At 42.6% G+C, this 24,430-nt stretch overlaps 6 protein-coding genes across 6 annotated transcripts; 3 read left to right on the top strand and 3 right to left on the bottom strand.

The window, feature by feature from the left end:
- The first annotated feature begins 3,210 nt into the window (after positions 1-3,210).
- On the top strand, positions 3,211-7,086 carry LOC112279661 (protein CTR9 homolog). The gene has a single exon (XM_024514303.3). It carries the CDS (start codon positions 3,689-3,691, stop codon positions 6,746-6,748), a length of 3,060 nt encoding a protein of 1,019 aa, XP_024370071.1. The 5' UTR covers positions 3,211-3,688; the 3' UTR covers positions 6,749-7,086.
- Positions 7,087-8,875: 1,789 nt separating this feature from the next.
- Positions 8,876-12,400, top strand: LOC112279662 (protein NUCLEAR FUSION DEFECTIVE 4). The gene is made up of 3 exons (XM_073532709.2): positions 8,876-9,979; positions 10,548-11,569; positions 11,701-12,400. Exons 1-3 carry the CDS (start codon positions 9,653-9,655, stop codon positions 12,191-12,193), a joined length of 1,842 nt encoding a protein of 613 aa, XP_073388810.1. The 5' UTR covers positions 8,876-9,652; the 3' UTR covers positions 12,194-12,400.
- Positions 12,401-13,597: 1,197 nt separating this feature from the next.
- Positions 13,598-14,850, bottom strand: LOC112279666 (uncharacterized). Its single transcript, XM_024514309.3, has 2 exons — positions 14,223-14,850; positions 13,598-14,115 (listed from the first exon to the last, which is right to left on the bottom strand). The coding sequence occupies exons 1-2, from the start codon at positions 14,679-14,681 to the stop codon at positions 13,897-13,899; spliced, it is 678 nt and encodes a 225-aa protein (XP_024370077.1). The 5' UTR covers positions 14,682-14,850; the 3' UTR covers positions 13,598-13,896.
- Positions 14,851-15,356: 506 nt separating this feature from the next.
- LOC112279664 (uncharacterized) lies at positions 15,357-17,893 on the bottom strand. Its single transcript, XM_024514306.2, has 2 exons — positions 17,751-17,893; positions 15,357-17,157 (listed from the first exon to the last, which is right to left on the bottom strand). The coding sequence occupies exon 2, from the start codon at positions 17,137-17,139 to the stop codon at positions 15,682-15,684; it is 1,458 nt and encodes a 485-aa protein (XP_024370074.1). The 5' UTR covers positions 17,140-17,157; positions 17,751-17,893; the 3' UTR covers positions 15,357-15,681.
- A 154-nt stretch (positions 17,894-18,047) lies between these two features.
- On the bottom strand, positions 18,048-19,637 carry LOC112279667 (uncharacterized). Its single transcript, XM_024514310.3, has 3 exons — positions 19,483-19,637; positions 19,108-19,303; positions 18,048-18,835 (listed from the first exon to the last, which is right to left on the bottom strand). Exons 2-3 carry the CDS (start codon positions 19,300-19,302, stop codon positions 18,359-18,361), a joined length of 672 nt encoding a protein of 223 aa, XP_024370078.1. The 5' UTR covers position 19,303; positions 19,483-19,637; the 3' UTR covers positions 18,048-18,358.
- Positions 19,638-20,147: 510 nt separating this feature from the next.
- Positions 20,148-23,548, top strand: LOC112279665 (putative 3-hydroxyisobutyrate dehydrogenase, mitochondrial). Its single transcript, XM_024514307.3, has 10 exons — positions 20,148-20,651; positions 20,821-20,909; positions 21,164-21,278; positions 21,571-21,721; positions 21,891-21,982; positions 22,204-22,299; positions 22,464-22,606; positions 22,699-22,783; positions 22,992-23,071; positions 23,233-23,548. Exons 1-10 carry the CDS (start codon positions 20,514-20,516, stop codon positions 23,330-23,332), a joined length of 1,089 nt encoding a protein of 362 aa, XP_024370075.1. The 5' UTR covers positions 20,148-20,513; the 3' UTR covers positions 23,333-23,548.
- The last annotated feature ends 882 nt before the right edge of the window (positions 23,549-24,430 follow it).

Below are 24,430 nucleotides of genomic sequence, written 5' to 3'. Positions count from 1 at the left end.
TAATCCGGCAGGCGGCGTTGGAGACGAACGCTGTACCCAACGCACAATTTTCTCGTGAGCAACAGCCAAGCTTGCACTGCAATGTTGAAATACACAGGCAGTGGCTTCGAACAGGTCCACCGCACATCGGCTACAGATCGCAACCACTTCTAGTGACCAACCTCCATAGTGAGGGACTTGCTCAGTTGTCATAGCCGCATCCACATCAAATACACGTTCTCTATTGTGCAAGTTGACAGGATCCGTCATGCTTCAGAAGCAAACGAAATTGAACTCAAACCTCGTCGTGGTGAGCTCTTCCAACACATGTCCATGGAGCCTGTCAATCAAAACCTTGTGTGTAGATCAACCACACGTATATGTAACGACACGAGGAACGTCATATGAGCTAGCCATGAGGTGCTCGCACAAATCAAAAGACGACATTCACAAAGTCAGAAGTGTAAACCTCCGTGGAATGATACAATCTACAGACGAAGTACACCCACAAGTATCACTCGCATTGGGAAAATCTACAACAGCCCAGAAAGTTCGGCAAGCAAACGGTAGAAGCGTTGGACAGGAAACTCAGCTTGCAGAGGCATGAGAACTGATCGCCGTTCAGACGGTCACAGATCGTCAACTGCAAACTCTGGATCCAAACAACGACACCCACAAACAACGAACAATCCAGTCACGTCATAATTCACACACCTACTGGAAAGATACAAAGCTCATGACGCACCGTCGTCTTGGTCACGATCAGTGCAGCGCCACCAGAGTCGAAGACACCTTAGAAATGGAGAGACCTTGGAGTGCTAGTACCCCAAGTGAGCAAATACAATGGTCGCAAATACAATAGGGGCAAAGTTTAAACTTTTCATCACCGTGACTGCATTATTGCCCTGGGTTTACTGTTTGAAAGCCTGGAGCTTACTGTCATTTGATTTACTGTTTGCAGAGATCAAGCAGCGCAACCGGTGTATAAACCCATCGCCACGTAACATTGATCTCTCCCAGTTTGGAGACTAGAACCTGGAAGAAGAGCTACAATTAGAAACATTTTAATACTCCATAGATCTTTACTTTTCCTCCCTGACGATCATGAAAGCATCCAAATCATTTCATTAAACTGTCGGTATTCTATCCCAAAATTATTATTGCGTAAACGTGTGAATGTCAACTTGTGCAATGCAACGGTTTACATTTGAATATGGAATTAAAAATATGTAGTTTTCTTAAACAGTCGGCACTGTAAACCACGTGTATTTGCAATGACCATCATGTTTAAGTGACTTTAACATGACATATGGACATATTTTGAAGTTGATTAGTTTGTGAATATAAAATATGATATGACTTTCAACTTTTTTTAAAAGATTGCATCAAACATGTTTCAATTTAAAAATAAAAATAAAGTAAGGCATAATGAAATTAGAAATTATTCTGTATTATTTTGTAGTATTGAATAATCTCATGATAATAAAAATGCTAGAATTTGAAGAAACAAAGTTTGTGGTTGTTTATTTTTTTGCAAATATTGGTAGTAATAAATGATTAATTTCACAAACTTATAAAAAATTTACCTTTGTGTACAAGATTTATTATTGTACCACACATCAAAATCATATGATTTATGTAATTGTATTTCATGGTTTTGTTTTATTTTATTTGAATAGTGTAATTATGATATTTTTAAATATGTATTATTACAGACATGGTGATTTTCATGTGTTTGATTTTAAATTTTTATTTTATACATTTTATCAATAAAATATTTTTGTAGAATTCTTGATTATATTGTTTGCATATTCTTCAGTATTATATATTATTAACTTGCTTAAACATGTTACATATGTAGCAAAAGAGGGACCTCTAATATTAGTACATATATTCATATAAAAGTGCAATATTGAAACACAAAATTATTTATTATTTTTCAAAGCACAATTCAAATTTTATATACATTTGATTTCTATTAATTTCTCAATTTACTTGTAAAGTTATATTCTTTTGCACTATGGATATGGATATATATATATATATATATATATACACACACATATATACATATACAACATAATTAACATGAGTTCCTAAAGCTCTCTTTTATATTTTTGAAATGCTTCAAGGTAGATTTGGTTTCTATGCACACATGAAATAGTAAACTTACAAAAGAACAACAGACTTACTTTACAATTATATAATGTTAGTTTTGTTATTAAAATGGATAGCACTATATGTTGCATTACAAATTTTTCATTAAACTGCAAAAGAAAACCTAATATAAAATATTTTTTTTATTTTGAAAATTTGGTCAAAATCCCATTTTTACTCATACTTCTAATATAAAATAACATATACATCTTTTTAAAAAAGCACCACAGTGGCACGTACAAAAAGAATCAAATTTAAATAAACATATAAAATTACACGTAATTAAACACTGCCTCTATCAACGTTGTTTAATATTTTGATACCAAATGTGGTCACTACAACAATTACCCCTTTTGTTTATATTCTTAAGTGGGCCATTCATAATTTTTACTTAAGATTCTATGGCATTGATTTGTGAAAATCTTTCCGTAAAAAAATTAAGAATAAACATAGTGGCGTAAATCACCTAAGAAATAAATTGGACTTCATATTATTTTTTTTAAAAAAAAACTTCATATTGTCTATGTTTTTATCAATTACATGTTACTATCAAAGCACATGTCGTGTTACATCTTTCTTATAATTCATGTCAAGATACTTCTAATCTAATCACTACCTTGATGAAAATTCCAAATTTAATTCTTTCATTGAATTGAGTTGGTTACAATCTAAGATTTTCCCTCAATACAAAAAATCAATTTCTTAAGAAAATTGTCAATCTTCAACTAACTTCAAAATACGTGTCAATCTTTTGTATATACATGTATTTAATTTAATATAAAATAAAGTAAACTATTTATATTAAGAATTTTAATAAAATTTATTTTTAAAAAATCCAAATTTTCAAAAGATAAAATATAAAATTTGAAGGAATGTTTAAGTATCATAATTTATCCACTCAACGTTAAATATGTTTTGGGTTTTCTTATTACTCCCCACAAGCTCTGATTTTCACTTTGCTATTATTCTTACAGGCTTATTGTTGAAATTATAACGGATGATAAATAAAGGATGAGAAACGACCCGTTCATCCGCCGCGGGGCTCCAAGGTGCCGCGGCGAGTGCCGGCGGGCGGAGACCTGCTTTTCAAACTCATTCCGGGGCTGTGCACGCCTCGTCCTCTCCGCCCAGTCTGTTTGTCCTTCTTCTTCTGTGATTGAGTGAGTAAGTGATTGACCTGCTTGGCCGACTGTTGCGAGTATCACGGATTCCTGAAACTGGAGTTCTAGCGCTTTTTGAATCTTGCCTTGGAGATCTAGTTTGGAGTTCTATTGGAGCTGCGGCAATGTAGAGCGGGTGTTGTCCGCATGTTTTAGGTTTTTTTTGACTTGGGAGAGCCGTGGCGACCACATCCCGTGATGCTTTTGCTCTGGATTTCGGTGACCAGGTTGTGATATTCTAGGAGTTTCTTGGTGGGTATGGAAGGACTGGCGCCATGCTTGCAGTATCTGGAGCCATCGGGGGGGTTTTGGAGACGCTAGGGTTTTGTTGAGTTCATGGAAGGCTGGTGAATTTTCCCTGAAAAGGCAAGCGGCGGGGAGATTTAGGAGCGATGGCGTGCGTGTACATTCCGGTGCAGAACACTTCCGAAGAGGTTAGGGTAGCGTTAGAGCGTCTGCCAGCAGATGCAACAGATATATTAGATATTCTCAAAGCTGAACAGGCTCCTCTTAATCTCTGGCTCACCTTCGCTCGTGAGTACTTCAAGCAGGGGAAAGTCGCAGAGTTTTTGCAGATTTTGGAAGAAGGTTCGAGCCCCGAGATTGACGAGTACTATAGCGATGTCAAGTATGATCGTATTGCAATTCTGAATGCTCTGGGAGCATACTACACAAATTTGGGGAGAGTGGAGTCAAAGCAAAGGGAGAAGGATGAACATTTTATCCGGGCTACTCAATATTACAACAAGGCATCGAGAATTGATCAGGATGAGGCCTCTACTTGGGTGGGCAAAGGGCAATTACTTGTGGCGAAGGGCGAGCTTGAACAGGCACAAGAGGTGTTCAAGATCGTTCTTGATGGGCAGAGGGACAATGTGGCAGCATTGTTAGGTCAAGCGTGTGTACAATTTAATAGTGGGCGGTTTCAGGAGGCCCTAAAGTTGTACAAGAAAGCGTTGCAGATTCATCCGCAGTGTCCAGCTTCGGTTAGGCTGGGGTTAGGGCTTTGTCGTGCGCGTCTTGGAGAGTTTAAGAAAGCCCAGCAGGCTTTTGATCGCGTGCTGCAACTTGATGGGAATAATGTTGAAGCTTTGGTTGGGTCTGGAATTATAGACCTGAACTCTGGTGATGAGAACCGGGTTCAAGCAGGTTTGGAAAAGATGTTGGCAGCTTTTGAGATTTACCCCTATTGTTCCATGGCTTTGAATCATTTGGCTTGCCATTATTTTTTCTTAGACCAGCATCCTATGGTGGAACAGCTCACGGAGGCAGCTTTGGCTGCAACAGACCACGTCCTTATTAAAGCACAGTCCTATTACAATCTCGCACGATCTTATCACACTCGAGAGGATTATGACATGGCAGCTCGGTATTATAGAGCATCTACTGCGGAATTGAAGAATCCCAAAGACTTCATTTTACCTTACTACGGATTAGGGCAGGTGCATCTGAAACTTGGAGACTGGAAAGCGGCATTGGCAAGTTTTGAAAAGGTGTTGGAACTTTATCCAGATAACTGTGAGACGTTGAAAGCAGTAGGGCACATTCTAGGGCATCAAGGGCGGAAAGAGAAAGCCTTGGAGCACTTCAAAAAAGCCACCAGGATGAATCCTAAAGATGTTGATGCCTGGTTGGAGATGGGTGAGCTTCTTGTCTCCTCCGACTTTGCAGCTGCACTTGACTCGTTCCAGACGGCTCACACTCTCTTGAAGAGGAGCCAAGAGGTTGTTCCATTAGCGCTTTTGAACAACATCGGTGTTCTTCATTTTGAAAAGGACGAACTGGAGTCTGCAAGGAAAGCATATAAACAGGCTCTTGGGGAAGGTATCTGGACCGAATACAGTGAAGGCCATCGTAGCGTGGATGTGTCTCCCATTGAAGATAACGAGCTTTTCCGCAGCTTAGAGGATAAAGGGATTTCGCTTGATATTCCAGCTGAGAAAGTGACAGTTTTATTCAACTTAGCGAGACTTCATGAGCAGCTTCATGAGACTGGCAAGGCCTCTGTCTTGTACCGACTCATCCTTTACAAGCACCCTGAGTACGAGGATGCATATCTCCGGCTTGGAGCTTTGTCTTTAGCCCGAAGTAACATCAGTACAAGTTTAGAACTTGTAAATAAGGCACTGGAGGCGAATGACAAAAATGTGGAAGCGCTGTCGGTGCGCGGGAATTTGGAAGTGAAAACAGATGACTGGCTCAAAGCAAAGGATACGTTTAAAAGCATTCTTGAGATTAAAGATGGCAACGACAATTATGCCATGCTGGCGCTTGGGAATTGGAATTACTATGCGGCAACCAGAGGAGAGAAGAAGGTGCCTAAACTGGAGGCTACTCATCTGGAAAAAGCTCGAGATCTGTATCAGAAAGTGCTGGGACTGCAAATCAACAACATGTATGCTGCTAATGGCATTGGGGTTGTCTTAGCAGAAAAAGGATTGTTTGATATATCTAAGGATATCTTCACGCAAGTGCAGGAGGCAGCTACTGGTAACCTTGCCGTGGATATGCCTGACGTTTGGATTAATCTGGGGCACATTTATCTTGCTCAGGGCCAGTTTGGTCTTGCAGTGAAAATGTACCTAAACTGCCTCAAAAGGTTTTATCACAACACCGATCACCAGATCCTTTTGTATTTGGCCCGTTGTCATTATGAGGCAGAACAATGGCAAGAGTGCAAGCGGGTGTTGCTACGAGCCATTCATCTGGCTCCCTCAAATTACATGTTGCGATTCGATGTTGCTATTGCTATGCAGAAATTCTCTACAGCAACTCTTCAGAAGGCCAAGCGAACGGCCGATGAAGTGCGTCAGGCAGTATTTGAGTTGAAAAATGCATTAAGGCTTTTTGGTCAGCTGGCAGGCGTCAAAGATAAACAGGTACATGGATTTGATGAGAAGAAATTGGATATGCATGGTGAGTACTGCAAACACCTTCTTGATGCTGCGAAAGTGCACCTTGAAGCGGCTGAACGTGAGGAACAGCAGTTGCGACAGAAGCAAGAAGTGGCTCGTCAGCTTGCTATGGCTCAGGAGGCGCGACGTAAAGCTGAGGAAGAGCGCAGGCTCCAGCTAGAAAAGAGACGGCGGGATGCAGAGCAGCGCATCGCATTGCAATTAGAAGATAAACTGCAGCAAACCAAGGCCCTCTGGAACAAGAAAACCCATGCAGTAATAACTGACGATGGGGAGGATGGGGACAAGCCAGAAAAGAAGCCAAAGAAGAGGAGGAAGAAAGAAAAGAAGTCAACTGCCCCTGATTCAGACGGAGAGGAGGGTCGCTATAGCCCGCGGCATTCTGATGATGATGTTGAGGATGTTCCTACCAGATCTCAGGGAAAGAAGAAAAGACGGAGGCGGGCTGTATCTGACTCTGAAGAGGAGGGCGAGATGACACCAGCAGGAAGTCCTGTACAATATGTCGATCAGCCTTCCGACCCTGAAGACGATTAAAAATTCAAACGAACACCAAGGAGGAATTTGAGGACAGATCTTGAGCCGAGGACTGGACTGGACGAAGCGCCGTTTGGAACAACTTTGTTCCGTTGTGTAAATAGAGCAGGATCATGAATCTTGCCTCAGCTGGTTCTATTCCAGAGAGAGAAAGATGTGCGTGACATGAGGTAGATAGCAGGGAAGTCTTCGGGCTAGTCTGTTGAGTATCAAGACTCTCATCCAGTGAGTAATTGATCAGTGCGTTCCAGTAGCAAGGACGTCATTCTTTTGTAAATTTGTCCACATCTACCTTCAGTGAATGCTTTCTATAATCTGATTTCCCAATTTGCACAGTAGCTGCCTAAATGTTGCATTTTGTATCTCAGATTGAGAGTCAAGTGCACAGCTGAACCCGCCCGAGCTGTAACCGATCGGTGCATTCAAGTAGCAAATTGTATTGGTGGTTCTCCACATCCGATTTTTGGCTTATGAAATTTAACTGCAGGATTAACCGGCATTTCGATTAATCATGAAACCTCTTAGAGCAGATTTTTGTAATTGGGGCTGCGTCCCTCAGGATTCTGGAAACTTCATGGGTGTTTGTTCAACTTGTAAGAATCATCTCGAAGAGCCAGTTGTGCAAATGCTGGCAGCTTAGTCTTCTGAGCTGGAATTCCTACCTCGTGCAGGTGGATCAATCTGTAATGTTAGATGGTTTAGAACGTAATGTACGAGCGACACTTGATGATTATTACCCGTTTGAAGATGAAATTAGATGGGGCTAGCAATTGTATAACTTTTTTAAGAAAGTTACCTGAAATGCCAATTTAGCTGCTCTCTCTCTCTCTCTCTCTCTCTCTCTCTCTCGCTGCTTATATCTATATATATATGTATATATATATATATATATATATATGTGTGTGTGTGTGTGTGTGCAGAAAGAAAAAGAGAGGGAAGTTAATTGGAAAGGAAGTGTAGGTGTTCAGATGCCAAGGTTTTGCCAGAGTTGTAGGCCCACTTCCTGCACAGGATTATGAAATGGAGAGATTAGCCCATACTGATGAGTGGTCCTATTGTGCAATCCTGAATCTGAATCTTAAATCATGCTATCCAGGTGTCCATGGGTGAGCGGTCTCCGAGACCCCTGTCATTAAGGAACTAAATTGAGCTGGCAAATTCAACCCGTCGTTGTGTGGCGGTTTGAACACCTGGCCATAGTGTTCTTCGAGTTTGGAGTTTTTCGTGCCTAGACAACCCTATTCAGATCAGGCTTGGGGTTTTTATCCACAAAGTGGGGCAGGTAAGTGTCTTCATGTCAGCACTGCACCCTTATCCAATCGACCATTGACCTGTGACAAGCTCATGAGGAGTCAGTTTGTGGGCTCAAAGTGGAACTAAACCTAAATCTAATCCGGTAGGATAGGGCCCGCTTCAATTTACTGCGAACTCTCATACTTAATAGACAGAATGGGGTGGGGCAGAGTGTTAGCAGTCTTGGTATAGTGGGCCAACATGCAAAGGAGTTTCTTAGTGATTTATTCTTCCCTCTATTCTCATCTACTTTTGGGTCATAGTGCAAGAGAACCCTTCAAAAAATATTCAATCTTGTACCTCATTCAGTTTAAAGAAGACTTCCTTGATCCACTATTTTTTAGTTTACCTCGAGAGTCTGTTATTATTATTATTATTATTATGTATAGATGTATTATTTCCCTGTTTCCGTTCAGGCCGGCTGACAACCAATGATTCTGGCTCTTTCTAAATAAAGTTTAAACATTGATGACTCTTTTTGGGATATCATAGTTAGGACGAATGTGGTAGAGTTCTGACTCTTATTACATAGTTTTAATTTCGAAGAAACAAAATGACGACTCTTTGGTAGTTATGATTTTTTATACCCATGTCGAAATAACAAAAAAATCAAACATTTTTCATTAAAAACGACAAGGGTTTCAAAAACGAACTATATCTTGAAACCCCCAAAATCTGACAATCTTTTTTGTAAAAAACCCACATTTTTTTTAATCCCCAAATTCGAACATTCGGACATAACCCATGTGCACTTTCAGAATCAAGGATTTTACATGATCACAAGCAACAACAACTACAACAAATTGAAGAGGTAGGGGCTATGCACTTGGACCGATTAGCGAAGCCTGCTTGCAGGGCACGGTGGGTAGGGTGGCTGTGGAGGTGGGGCGCAACGGAGCGCGGACTGCGTTATCCTCGAAGAAGAAGCGATGGCGACGAAACGGCGATGGCGAAGCCGGGTCTAGTGGAGAAGAAGAAACGACAAAGACGAACTGTAAGACTTGTAGTGTGGGAAGGGCGGCTGACTGGCTGGCCGAATGGGGTCCCGGAGTTGGGTCGATCCTTCATGGCGTTCATGAGTGAGACTCTCACCGTCGATTTCCATTGCTGCTGCTGCTGGTGCTGCTCTCCGCTGGGTCACAGTCCACGTTGTTTCTTTGTCGGAAAGGGGGGGTCGAGGAATCGGTGCTAGGCGACTGTGAGCGCTGTCCGTCGTCATCAACCTCTGGGGAGGCTGCAACTGGATGGAACCTGCTGAATTGTGTTTTTTGGCGTCGAGGTTATATCCTCATGGCATGGATTCTGGGGAGGATGGGTTCCTGGAAGTTCTGAGAGCGATTTAAGGAAGTTTGGAGCTGCTGCAGGTGTGGGAAGCGTTTTCGTGGGGTTTCGGAATTAATTTGTTAGCGTAGGTTTGCTGACTAGGTTGCCTTCGTGGTTTGTTGTTGGGTGCTGAAAGTTTTGACCCAGGGAATGACAACTTTGTTGAGAAAGCAATTTGCTTCTTGATTGTTGAACCCCGAGTATCGTACGTAGTGTTTAGGTCTGGTATTTTGAAGAGGCGAAGAGGAAGTGGTGTTGCTGCTGGGGGAACATTTTTATATTTTCAAGATGGTGAGGGAAAGTACGGCATTGGTGGCGACCAAATGGGTAGGTTTAGTTGCAGGTATGTGGGTGCAAGCTTCGGCTGGAAACGCTTACATGTTCTCATTTTACTCTCCAACTCTTAAGTCCGTGCTTAACTACAACCAGCTACAGCTGAACAACTTGGGTGTGGCCAAAGACATCGGTGAAAACGTGGGTCTCCTCGCTGGCCTCCTCTGCAACAAGGTTCCTGCATGGACCCTCTTGTTCATCGGAGCTCTCTCTGGATTCTTTGGTTATGGCACTATGTGGCTTGTCGTGAGCGAGCAGATTCCGCCATTACCATACTGGCAGGTTAGTAAAACCCAAAAAGTCCTCGTTCTGTTGAGCTTCTCCTGTTCCTCTGACGTTCCAACGTCTAGATGCTTGTTAATTCTTAGACTCACGGTGAGCAGGGTTTCACAATTTTCAGTTTTCATTTGTGAACCTGTCTACTAAGACGTTTTTTGCTCCCTCACAATACAACCGCGGGGCTCGGTTGAGAATGCACGGTAATTGGTTGGATCTACGACGAATCATTTTACGTTTCTTTTTTAGTTCTCTGCAATTTCATTACTCTAACACAGCTTTCGTACGAAAAGTCATGGATCGCAACCCGATCGTTCCAACACCAGTTTTCATGATCGTTCACAGGGAATCTACTTTACTTGTTAATGGAAATCCCTCACCTGCAAATCAGTTATAAGTAAATTGTATTTTAATTGCCAATGTGGTATCGATATCTTCCTCACTCTACACAGGCTCTGTAATCCATTGAAATTTTCTCAGTAAATTTCTTTTGTTCGTGGACCAATTCTTGCTGTGACCAGCTTTAGAATTTAGTGAATTTTCACTCATATGACTGTCGTTCTCCTAAATGCAGATGTGTGTTATTCAGTGCATTGGCAGCAATTCGACGACATGGTTCAACACAGCGGTCCTAGTCACATGCATGCGCAATTTTCCGCATTCCCGTGGCACCGTGGTTGGCATCCTCAAAGGTCTCGTGGCCCTCAGTGCGGCCATCTTTGCGCAAATCTACACATCTCTCTTAACAGACGATACCAACATGCTCCTACTCTTCCTCACACTGGTTCCCACGGTAGTGTGTCTTGGATCTATGGCATTTGTTCGGCCCGTACCTGCTGCTGGGAATGTTAGAGATCCGGAGGAAAGCCACTATTTTCACTACGTAACTGCTGTCTGTGTCGCACTGGCGGGTTATCTTCTTGCCGTCAACCTCACCGAAGAGTTTGTGAAAACCAATAGATTCACTGCTGTAATTTTCGCAGCTATCATGGTGATGTTCTTAATCGCTCCTCTTGCTATCCCCATCAAGACTCTTTCCGCGGAGTGCTGTGGAATCAGTCCAATTGGAGAGGACACACCCCAAGGTATCCAGAAGCCTCTTTTGAAGGAGACTAATGAGACGAATATTTCAAGCTCACACTCAGCTTTGATAATCAGAGGTGCAGACGAAGATGGTGCTTATGGGAGACCCGTTGAAGGAATTATGAGTCCTAGACAATCAAATCCTAGCGCCCTGCACCACGAAGAAAAAGGAAAAAAAGTGACACTTCACGAAGACATTGTGGCAAAATTATCGCAAGAGGAGGATGCAGAGACTCTTCTTGTTGTCGGAGAAGGTGCAGTGAAGAGACCTAAAAGAAAACCTAGGCGGGGAGAAGACTTTAATCTTAGACAAGCACTAGTAAAGGCAGATTTCTGGATCCTCTTTTTTACATTTTTCTGTGGAGTTGGGACCGGAGTAACCGCAATCAACAATCTAGGGCAGATTGCTGAGGCACAAGGGTACCACAACGTGAACATTTTTGTCTCTTTGATCAGTATTGCAAATTTTCTCGGACGTCTTGGAGGAGGCTCTTTGTCAGAGCACCACGTAAGGTATATGCCTTTTCGACATGCGCATCTTTCTAATCCATCCAAGCAGCAACGGTTTGCTAATCCTTGCTTCACAATATTCTCGATTCCTGCTCCAGAATTGATCAAATGGGTTATTGGTTGTGGGTATGCAGGAAAGATGCAGTTCCTAGGACCTTGTGGTTGGCTTTAGCTCAGATCACCCTCGTATTCGTGCACCTAATGTTTGCGTCTGCATTACCTGGCACGCTTTACGTTGGCTCTGTGCTGCTGGGATTGTGCTACGGCATTCATTTCTCCATTATGGTGCCCACAGCATCTGAGCTTTTTGGTCTCAAGCACTTCGGCATGATTTACAATTTTCTGACAATTGCTAGTCCCCTTGGTTCGTTTTTATTTTCTGGGCTGATTGCTGGGTACTTGTACGACATAGAAGCTGCCAAAGACTCGGGAGGAAGCCAACTCTTCGGAAAGGAAGTTTGTAATGGCGCTCATTGTTTCCGACTGACTTTCTATGTCATGGCAGCAGTGAGCGCTTCTGGGGCGCTAATGACAACTGTATTAACTTATAGGATAAGAAGTGTGTACTTTGCTCTGTACAGGAAATCTCCTCATCCTTCTGCTTCTGACCTGAAGTCGCTGGAATGAGACTGTCATTTTAGAGAACTTGAGCTCGTTGAGGGCATTTGTTTAGTCTCAAGGAAGCAAATCAATAGAGATATGGATACAAGGTTTTGAGCACGTTGTTGTGAAAGAGCTAGTTTTAGGGATAGGCTCCTGTTTAATGCACGTTGCTGAAAGTAACATGTTAGATCATAACATTCATCAAATGTATCGATTGTTTTCCCGTTTTCACTTGGTTAGACTTGCGAAAGGTTTCTCATGGTTTTTGGTTCTGCAGACTTACATACCCATTGGAGTGACATGATTGTACGATTGCATAATGAGTGCTTGTCGATCCGATCAATCATTTCAGTTCTGGGGACATGATGAAGTTTTTTAACCGACAGGTTTCATTTGATTTTAGTTAATGATGTCCTTTTGAAGTAACTGCCACTTAAGAAATGTTGTTGTCAGACTTGAACACCTTTGTCATTCTTTTGGGTAACAATTTCATTTATATTAAATAAATAAATTAGATCATGTTTGCAAGAAGAGACAAGAAACTGGACCAAACCATCGTGGACGAATCGAAACACTGAAGCAAGGTTCACTTGAGTTAGCTCTGACCCTGATTATTAGACGTTGAAATTTCCATAATGGTTTACATCCATCAGCTACCAAAAAAAGATTTTAGGTGTTACCAGTCCACAACATATCAGAGAGGCTCTTGATATGAGGTTCAGCTTTTGTTTAATCCCTCAATTTTGACCCTCTTGGCAAAGCGAGATATAAATGTTTTTAGAAGTTCAACTGGTAAATCCATAAAAGACTTCCATTAGAACTTCAAAAATGGAATTTGTTCAGTTACTCTTTCGCGGGGCATTGCAGCAACAAATCTAGGGAGAGTATGCTACCAATCGTCTCGAAAAATTCCGATTGTCCATAATACCTCCGGAAAACAACTGGCACATGGCTATTTTGTTTACAATGAGAAGAACGTTTTTGCAAATCCTGTCAAAATTAAAGAAAAAAGAAAAAGAAGAGCATTTTCTTTAACCAACACACATGTGAAGCACACTCTGAAATGTACATGAGCGCTGGAAACGCCACTTGCAATCGTTTCAATGGACAAAGAGGGAGCTCAGACTCAGCCTTGGGCAAACACTCACCTCCGTTGATAAGCAGCAGCAGCGTAACACAAAGCAGCTATGTAGTTTACATTGACATTACTAACACGAGAACAGAAATTGGAATTATCGCATAATCTTCTTAAGTCGAGAACAAGACGTCCCAGACCGTCGAGTAGGTACCGTACCATTGAAAACTAAAAAAAAGAAGGTTCATAATCAATAAATCCCACACTGGTTGCTTAATTTTTTTTCCCCTTAAAGTTTCAAAAAGATAAGCAATAGAAATTCAATCATAACACTTGCGCAAGAATTAGCCAAGTAGAGAAACAGAACGGGTTCACTGCCCTTCATAACCGAAATTCTACCCCAAAGATACCATGCTACTAGCAAAGAAGAGCCCGAAATTGGACATTACGCTCTTATTGAGGATAATCCTTCTATTGGCAACCTCAATGGCACCTGCTCTGTTCCAGAATTAAAAATCCCTGGATAACATCCAAGCCTTCAAGCACCTCTCCATCTCGTGTTCGAAAATTTCGGGTAATCAAAAAGAAATAAAAACAAAAATAAATTCTCAGGATTCAGAATGATAAGAATCTGACAATGATCACGGGGAAGCTACGCCAGTGGAGCCGTAGAATCGTGTTGGCCACTGACGGTTTGCCCTAGATCCACCACTTTGGGTGGCGTTAAAAAGAACAAAAATTTCCTCTCGGCAGGGGTGGACTTCTTTTTGTCTCGAGCATGTTGGCAAATGATTTGCACCGTCTTCCTCTCCCTCATCCACCGTAGCATCATCTTCATGTGCTGCTTGCTCTTCAGAGCATTACCCTCCATCTGCAACACAATACCAAAACCCCAATATTACTCATAACACCTCTCCCGATGTGGCAGAAAAAAATGGAACTTCTTCCAAGATAGAAATCAATGGCAGGGATCGTTACCTGAGCGGCATGATTCCAGCAATCGGTTACGGTGATCGGCCCGTGGTTCTCGAGGATTTTGTAAAGCGTCTGGGAGGCACTCTCCACATGCTCGCCCAAATTGTTCAGCTTCCCGGGGCGTAGGCCTGATGACCTCCTCGCCCACAACACAGCGGTGGTAAACATGGCTCCGACTTCCGACCCTGCACCTGCACAGCAACCTCCCTTAAACCCTAAACCCCATATCCCAACTCTTCTCCTGCCACCAGAAGCGCAGTGGTGTGCTCCCTGAAATCGAAACACGGCTTTCTCTCCTGCGGTTGGATGAGCGAGCGTCTCACGTTTCTCATCGACGTTTCCCGAATACCCGATTGCCTGAACTGCCGTTTCGGCATTATTCAATGACTGACTGCGACAGAAATCTTTATTAGCCCTTGCCCTACCACTATATTCAGAAAGTTCCAGTATTCGACATCGCATTAAATATTGGGTGTGCCATACCCCCAATGTTATTTTAGTTTAGTTTGTGTTGTGTTGTGTTTTTATTTTTCCTTCTGAAAAGAAAATTGAAAGAAATGAAAAATACCATCAGCACACTGTGTCACGTATCTTTACAGTAGTGAAATGGGATTCTTTCTTGTAGTCCGGAGAATGTGCTTGTACTTTTTACTTTATTTTTTATTGAACTCATTTTGGGGTTGTCGGACCTACAGTGTACTTAACTGATGTGAACAGTGCGTGATGCGAATGTTTATCATTGTTTTGAAGCAAAAGTACAATAAAAAGCTTTTAATATTCATATATTTAGTTTTTTATGATGAGCACCACTCGGTTTGACGTCGTCAACTTGATGGTCCTTCAAGGGTATCGTAGCATTCCGTCTCTTTCGCTATTGTTAAGTGTGGGTGGGATCATGACTTATATTCTCGATGCCAAGATTAACTGGTGAAGGAGCCTTATCAATTTCGCATGAACGTCTAGCTCCAAGCCGAGGACCAGGTGGAGGAGGTTTGACTAGTGCCGCTGGCAATCAAACCTGTTCTCCACTGCTTGTCGTGTACCAAAACATGCAACTCTCTAGTTCCTTTTCTTCTCACTATCTTTTCTTCATCAGAAATTTACATTGAACATCTTTCATTGTACAAAGTATCAAACTTCGCAGAAGAGAAGCATATATCTGTTCTTAAGTGGATCAACAAAGCTTAATACACTTTCGATGATACTAGAGGCACATGCACGATTGATGGGTCCTGGCTTAGTCTCTCCCTTACTGCTTGATGTAGATGCAGTTGGCGTTTTCAGAGGGGGTGTGACTTAGGAGGGGCACTGAAGTGGTACACCAAGTCTCGCCCTATTATGTACATAACTCAAGTATAACCTTCTAGACGCCATCTATCACAAGATGGCACTCAACAGATTCACGGCGTGCTGAGGAAGCGCTGCCGGAAAAAATTACATTTCATTGTATGAGTATCTATATTCACACGTCAAACCCGAGTCTACCGAATGAGTTGAATGATGGGTTAGCGGGAGAGGATAAATATTGAAATAGGTCGTCCGAAACCCAATTGCCATCCGACGATGTCCGAAGCAGAGGGCTTTGCAGAAGAGGGGGCGAACTCCAAATTTCAACATCCGGAAGAGGGAAGTTTGAAAACAGGACTTCTTCCGGACAAGCAACCTGTTCGGTACCCTGACTGACAATCATCCCAGTGCATTCCTGATCCACGAGATTAAACGTGTCTCTACTTGTCATGTGCTGACTAACATCGGGAAGAGACAAATCAGAGCAGGAATCGTAGTCTTGCATCTGCAGATCACCTTCAACTACACCAATCCTGGGAAAGGCCTCGAGGAGATTGCACATAGGTGTGGAAGAAAGAACATGCTGCTGCTGCACCGTGGAATTAAAAGGCATGGGAATGGAAATATCATACCCCGAGGTTTCATATGGAGCAGGAAGACCGCCGCCAATACTCATAGATGTGGATGGAGATGACACATTCGTGGTCAGTTTTGCAAAATCCCTGGCCCACTTGCGAATCGCGTCCTTGTCATTCGCAAGTGGCGACGGTCCTTGTTGCAGAAGCAAGGGGCTATCGCCGAAATTATATGACGGTTTCTTGGAGCCGTAATAGAACTTGCCAGCATCAGCCGCCCGCGCTGCTTCATCCAGACTATCATACTCACCCAGAGATATTTTGTTGTTTCTTTTGCCTGGAGGATTGAATTCCGCAATCCATTTTAACCGATCCTTACGAAATCTGAAACCCTTCTGTCTCTTCGACGCTTCCTGATCCTTCATGGAATCATACCCAAATCTGACATCGTGAGGCATTTTTGGCACGCGTGTAGTCCACGACTCACAGGTGATCACGTCCAGTTGCAACACTAGCGAGAGTTTGGTATGGTCCGAGAAACTCATATGCAATTTGGAGATATTTCTCTGGAAATAAGCGATCCACTCACTCGCATGCCTTGCGAGCGACATGACAAGAGCCTCCGCTCCGGTATCGAACGGAAAAGGGTTCACCCACTTCACTTCTGGCTTCATATCTATCCTCTCATCCTCACCCAGCGTCGCCTCCTCCTTCCGCACACACTCAAAAACAGCGGGGAAGTAAAACGTGGAAGGGTTTGTGTTGGGGTATCTGTATCCGAGCTTCATGCTGTATTCTTCTATGCATTTGGCTTCCCCCTCCGCTCTCAGTTTATTGAAACATGAAGATCCCTCAACCTGTTCACCCTGCACAAACTTCGTCGGACCGACGACAGACAACACCTGCAAACATTTCCTCTTCACATCTACTCGGTAAGCAAAATCTGGATAGAAAGCGTTGCTGGAGCGGCGAGTGACATTACGAGTTACGCTAGAAAGCAGAGGCGGTCTTCTCAAATCTCGAGTAACCACTTGACATGCCCCCGCTCCCTTGTCCATTCTTATACCTCCGGAAAACTTGCCCCAAAAACCCAAACCCAGCAACAAAACTAGTTAAACTTCACGCTACTTTAATGCATCCCCTCCAAGACCGCCATAGCCACAACTATGGCCCTCATACATCCTACTTTTCAACCCTCAGTCGTCCCACTGCCAGTCCGAACAACATATGTTTCCCACTGACAGCATCCAAAGCACTCTTTTTCTGTTCCTCTTCTCCCGCTAATAAACTATGTTCCTTATAACTGCCGCCATAGCCACAGCCACACTCCCACCAAGCCGCCTCGAATCCACGCTACACTGCAACCTCAACTTCATTACCGACAATTTTTTCTATGCCTCCATCACCAGTCCACACAAATTGACGAGAGCTTTAAGAACTAAATAAGTAAGAATGTTCTCTCCCTAGGTGTCCATGCCTTCTATCCAAGAAGTCATGAGGCAAGAATAATATTCGAAGATTCGTCATGACGTCAGTGAGAAACTCGGAGTTCCATGATCTGGAGAGAGAGAGAGAGAGAAAAAAAGAAACTTCGAAAGACATTGTTGAGCATGAAAGAGGTTTAACTAGAATTGGACCAGCGAAGAAACATTAATGAAGGCAAACTCACCGATGTGCATTGGAGAAGGTGCCCCAATTAGCAACATTCATTTCCGTGCTGTGCAAGTGTACAGTAGCAAACTAGGAAGAAGTCAATGTTCATGTTCGTTTGTATCAAGAAGGCGATTCTGGGCAAAAGCATAGCGACCGACGTTTAGCTTCACGCAGTAGACTGTTCCGGAGAACGCGACTTCACGTGGACACGAGACTTAGCCTGTTCGGTAAACTAAACCACACCCATTCAAACTCTTTGGTAAATTTAAACAGATCACATAGTGTGTAATTTTCGTTCATAAGGACGAGGCTCTTCCACATGAATTAGGTTCTTATTTATATTAAATTCTTGTGTTGTGTACATGAAAACATAACCCAACGGTTTCTCACAGTGCTGCTGCCACCGCTTACAAAGTGATTTGGCAAGTGGGGCTGTGCAGCGGTGTGCTTATCACTTCATTCTTTCCACCCAACTGAAGCAGTAAGTCTTGAAAATTTTGAACCCAGCTGCAATCTCTTTGATAGAATTGGATCATCATGCTCTTGAAATTCGAGTTTCGTTTAGAAAAGCCTCGTGTTCTCGACATGAAACTCTTGCCTGGTCCTTCACATGGCGTGCTCTTATTATGTGGGGCTGGCATAGGTATGGGTTCCATGCTCGGCACGAATGCGCGATTGCAGTCCAGATGAATCACTACCGATTACCCCACGAGCAGTATGATCTGCAACGCCCACCGGAGGCACAATATTTTCCCGCACATTGTAAGCCGCGGCACTCTGCACTCTGGCAGATGCCGAGTCCCTGCCAGTGTCATGTTCCGCCTTGTCTTCTGCGCTTCGCACTTCAGCTGCCATCTGCGGAGTGATTGGAACGCCGTTAATCTCCTTGCTCTGGTATGCTCCTCCGCCGATGTTTTCAATGTTAGGGATGTCATCGGCTGTCAATGGTCCTTTCGTTACGACCAAGCCGGGTTTATAGGATTCCATTTGGAACTTTGGATTCCCGTCCACACTGGTAGAGGTTTGATCGGTCGGAGCATCCCCCGTTTTCTGGGTACTCCCCGGCGCGGCCAGTTTCACACCTTGGTCCAGCTGAATGTCCTGCAATTACAACCAATGAAGAATCAACTTCCGCACTTCACTCTGCAGGGATAACTACCGCTTCTCGAAAACAGATGCAAGCTCATGTGTTTATGAGACACATGTTTATGTATATGTAAATGTGTATTTATGTACATTATTTCCAGTTGTTTAGTACATCGATGCCTGTCGACCGCGAGGATTTTGAAAGTAAATCATGGAGCAATCTCAGCCAGAGGTTTGAGGAGAATAAATGCTGTACAAATGTTCAATTTGGGACATTATTAACTTACCATGTGGACTTTCTCGCCCTGGGGAGTGGCGTAGTTGGTAGTAGAGTTTTGATCAGCATCGAATTTCGTGCCTGCAGAGGTTCCATACGTCATTGGATTGGCCGCTGTAATGCTCGCCTGAGCCGTTCGCTGAACATCTTTCGTTACTGGCTCCACAATTCGATTGGACTCAGCCTGGTTTCCTAAGGTTGCCATCCTGATGATAGTCAAGCACATCACAACCCATATTTACGATGCGGAGACAATAATGAGCCCTAGACATGAGTAGGGAATTAAATTACGAAACTCCCTCTGAAGCAGCTAAATGATAAGATCAAGCTCCAGTACTGCTCAAAGAAAGGGTACGACAATTAAAATGAGACTAGGCTTCCTTACCTGCTAGGACGCTTCACCGCACCGTGCACTTCAGCAAGTCTTCAATATCCAGGCTCAAGTGTAAACTGCAAGGAGCAATTCTACAGCCACACAGAGATCGATGTTCGCTTCTGCAACTTCCTCGAGTAAGAGATCGCTTTAGTGCATGAGAGTCTAGTAATAAAGACGATAGGGCAGTGGAGACTTTGTGCTTGATATATGCCTGCCATGTTGCAGTTGCAGCATGGAGATGGATTGCACATGGCAACAACTGAATGTGACACTTCATGCAAGACCACCACGTTGTGAGCTTTCATCATTGCCAAGAAAGCATGCAGCAGGACAATCGGCAGCCAGAGACATAGCAGTATCGTTGGGTCATGCCTAGCTGGAGAGAATTTAAGGATTCTTGATGTAGAAAATGCTATGAAATATTTGTGTATACATAAGAAATTTGCAGGAGGAATTGCTTTCTTCACAAGCATCGGACACATGTCCATTCTGGAAGCTACGATGCACACTCTGAGTTTAAGAGTGGGGACATAATAACCCAAAGGAATTGTAAAATGGATCCGGGTATTTCGAAAGGAACTTGGAAATATGCAGCATCAGGAATCCACGGAGTCAAAAGATGTTTGACCTTGTCCACTTCGCAGGATAGAGCTGCCACATCAGGCCACAGTCACACCAACGTCCTGTCGCCGGTGTCTGCTCCTTCAAATTTTGCCTTTCAGTCCATTGTTTTGTAACGATAATGCCCTGTGCTCGTGCCGCAAGGAATCGGCGATACTAGAACCCATACCATGCTAGTTGTTCACTTTCAATCCCTGCTTCTTCTGACAGGCTGCTCACTTCGATTGTAACCAAGTCTTCTTCAAGTCTGGAATGGTCGAGTTGGGGAGGATACACACGTTAGAATTGTGATACAACGGAATTGATTGGTAGCGATTGGGCGTGGGAACTGGGTTAGGGGTTGTGAAGCACCAACTTACTTTCTGGAAACACATTTGCGGACCCTGCGTATCACAAGTTTTTAGGAGAGTGTGGTGTCTATGGCAATGAGCACTATATCTGTTGTAATGCGGCTGTCGCGGAAAACTAATTCCCTCGGAATGGTATGCGCTCTTCGCTCCATGGGTTTGAGATTTTCGTCGTTAGCGGATGCTAGCAACGGAAGTGGGGAGCCTCAGGTAACAATCTGAAACCTTAGAGATTTAAAGAGTTCGATGCGGACAATCCAGTTGAATCTCAGTTGATTATCGACGATGAGTATTTCTGCTGTTGTTGTTTATATTTCTCACTCTTCTAGACATCGATTGTGATAAGAGGCTTAGTAATTGCAACCTGATCGGGCTTCAGGATGTGGGGTTTATTGGTCTCGGTAACATGGGGAGTCACATGGCTACGAATCTGCTGAAGGCCGGGCATCGCCTTACCGTTTACGACAGGTATGTTTTCTCTGAACTTGTTCAAGCCAGTGACTGCTCTTCTTGTGGAGTAATTTGGATTTAGGATCTGTAGTTACAAAATGTGCCCTTTGCATTACGCTGTCAATTTTTTAAATTTTTTTTTCGCCTATTCAGATCGGTTATCGTAACACCATTTCTTATTTCGTAACACCATTTTGACACTAATGACAGCATGACTTGTTTGACAATAATCATATCATTCGCTAAAAGATTGGACCAGTGATTTTCTACAGAAATGAGGCAGTGATGCAGACATTTGCAGAACGAGGGGCAACCGTAGCTCACAATCCTCGAGAAGTTGCAGATGCTAGCGACGTTGTCATCACAATGTTGCCCTCTTCACCGCATGTGCACATCCCTCACCTTCTTTATAGGCTTGCAGACGCTTCAATCGCTCTTTCTTATCAATGTCCGGAAGTGTGAAAGTATTAAATTGTGTACATGCAATGAGGCGATAGAATGATATTCCTCTCTGAGAATTTTGAAGAGTTAGCAGTCTAACAGGACCATCGCTGGGACAGAACCCTTTGATATTGAAGCCTAGTTCCAACGATCAGTTTTTACTCGCGTTCTCTGGCAAAGTAGGGCATATTTGGTCTTAACCTAATCTCAATGTTCCTTTGTGATTTGGTTGTGATAGGTGGAGGAGGTTTACACAGGAAAAAATGGAATACTGAGCAATGTTGGTTCAGTGCGGCCGTCGTTACTTATCGACTCATCCACCATCGATCCACACAAATCCCGCCTGCTTGCAACAAAAGTTGCGAAGTGCAAACTGCTGCCGAACTCAAGTACGTAATGGAAGAAAGCTGTTAACCCTAGTGTCAGTAGCATGTTAAAAAATATTTGTTCGTTCGTTCGTTCGCTTCCTTTGTTGCTTTAGTAATTGTTTTTGTGGCTGGATGTCAGTCTGATTCTGAATGCTCATGGCTGCGTGGTTGTAGTTTCTCGCTGATGCAGAGAAGGTAGTAGTAGGGGAGGTGCCAGTTCTGCTAGACGCACCCGTCTCAGGTGGCGTGGTTGGCGCACAAGCTGCAACTCTTACATTCATGGTAAACTTTCCATATTTTGCTTCTCTATCTGAATTCCTTCTCCTCAGCTATAGCACCTGTAAACAAATATCGTAGTCGAGTATTCATTTGACCCGGCTACAATTTAAATTCTACACATCAGGATTAATGCGAGCTGTATTCTGCTGATCTTCTCCCTGAAGTAGTACATATACGGTTTCGCATGCTTAATTAATGTGTTCTTGATTTTCTGTATTTTGAAGATTGGAGGACATCAAGAGGGTTTTCAAGTTGCTGAGCCTCTGCTCCGTGCCATGGGCTCACGAATAGTTTATTGTGGAGGCCCTGGCAATGGTGCTGTAAGTACCATTGTCGAATATTTTCCTCATCAATTTACTCTTCACCCTTTCTAATTGATTGAACATACTACGCAAGCGTCGAAGTTTAGAACGGAATCCAACCTTGTTTTCTGCTCCCACAATAGCTTGTATTCATCTTGAAGTGAGTGCTTCTCCACGTGCAGGCTGCCAAGGTTTGCAACAACTTAGCCTTGGCGATTAGCATGGCCGGGGTTGCGGAAGCACTGGCACTTGGGCAGCAGCTTGGCATTGATGCCCACACACTGTCTAATATATTCAACTCCTCGTCTGCCCGTTGTTGGAGCAGGTAGGCTTTGCATGATCATATATAAACTGCAGAATGTCAATAGCTTGGAATATGATGAAACTGGCGTTGACTCGAATATTTTCGACCTGCAGCGACACATATAATCCGGTACCAGGTGTCATGGCAAATGTGCCTGCCTCCCGTGATTACAAAGGGGGTTTCTCATCCCAGTTGCTGGTAAGATCAGTCTTCCTATTCCCACGCACATTGCAGGGAAATCATTGTTTCTGATAAAAGAATATATCATTTTTTCTTTTACAGTTTTAGTAACAGCGGTCCTTGTATATACCTTCATCTGGATGCGCTGCTTCTGAGTCCCAGAGCAGTTTTTGTTGCTGCATAGATGTTGGCCCAGCATAAGACTTGTTGCACTTGCGGGTGACAGACAAAAGACTTGGGATTGGCGATTGCAGCTGCTGAGGAAGCTGGAGCAGCAGTCCCTTTAGGTGGACAGATACTAGAAATGTAAGTTCATTGGTACTCGCGGTTTTCTATGGAATTTCTAGTGGCTGCTGTTATCGGTCTGCTTTCGGTCGTTCATGTTGCACTTCAATTAACCCACCTGTTTATTATTTAAGTTGGAGTCATTCTACAAAGTTATTTATCTGACGGTATTCACTGTGTAGGTATAAGACCCTTTGCAAAGCTGGGCACAGCACCTTGGATTTTTCAAGCATTTTCCAGTACTATTATAGCGGCAAATCTGAGCAGAATCCAACAGACTGATGATGAGTTGCCGCATGTAGTGGGCTCCCATGAACACGCATGAAGATGCTAGATGACACTCAAGTGTGCGTAGCATCATGTGCAGTGTGAGCCTTTCAGCCCTGAATTATTTGTCTTGTGAAATGATTATATTTTGTACTCATGTTCACGATGATGAAGCAGATCAAGAGCTTGTAAATGCAATAAACATGGAATAAATTACACATGTCTAGAGAAGTTTTTGGCTCTGAAGATATGCACATGAACAACACATGTATTTTATGAGACAAAATTGTGAAAAAAAAAAAAAAAAAAAAAAAAAAAACTCTCAATTAAGTTGCACAACTAAATAGGAATGTTGGACGTTCAGTGGAGTATTTCGTTGATATGGTTGCAGCAGCTTTATATTCCACTCAATTGTACGAAGCAATGGCGCCAGCTACAGTTGTATGAGAGCTGGCTGGATTGAACTGGGTGAAGAAGTGAAATGAAATGACCACAATTATATGCGTTCAATCTGCAACAATAATTTGTCATCTCTCAGGATTAGCAATGTTAATACACTTTTGTGAAAAATTGTTGAAGAGCGTTGACACCTCAGAAAATAACCCTTAAAATAATTAGTTTCTAATCGGCAATTTGTTACAACAGCATGACTTCAATTGTTTATGTATTTAAAGCTGACAATTTTAGAGTCAAATGATAATCAAATAAATATCAAATCATTTTTAAAAGTTTTAGTAGAACAAGATACTGGTTAGTACTTTTAATATTGAATTTTATTGTTTCATGTAAAAAATTCAAACATTTAAACTTTTGAATTTTGTGACATACGTCATTCTACCTAAAAAAAAATAAAAATAAAAAACAAGTCAATGATATGGACTTCAGAACTTTTTATTCCACTCTTCATACATATTTAGAACTTTTTATTATAATTATATACAAAATAAAATTGTGATGGATCTTATGAAAAAAACTTATGATATATTTTTAGTCTAAAAGCTCATATTACAATGAACACACATATATATATATATATATATATAAATATATGTGTGTGTGTTTATATTTCTTTGTATATAATAGAATTTCTTTGAGGGATTGCTGCAGTGCGAC

Source organism: Physcomitrium patens, chromosome 3 (genome assembly GCF_059467195.1).
Source record: "Physcomitrium patens ecotype Gransden chromosome 3, ASM5946719v1, whole genome shotgun sequence".
Lineage (NCBI taxonomy): Eukaryota > Viridiplantae > Streptophyta > Bryopsida > Funariales > Funariaceae > Physcomitrium > Physcomitrium patens.
The sequence above is the reverse complement of the archived record's forward strand: the minus strand, read 5'-3'. Positions and strand labels throughout refer to the sequence as shown.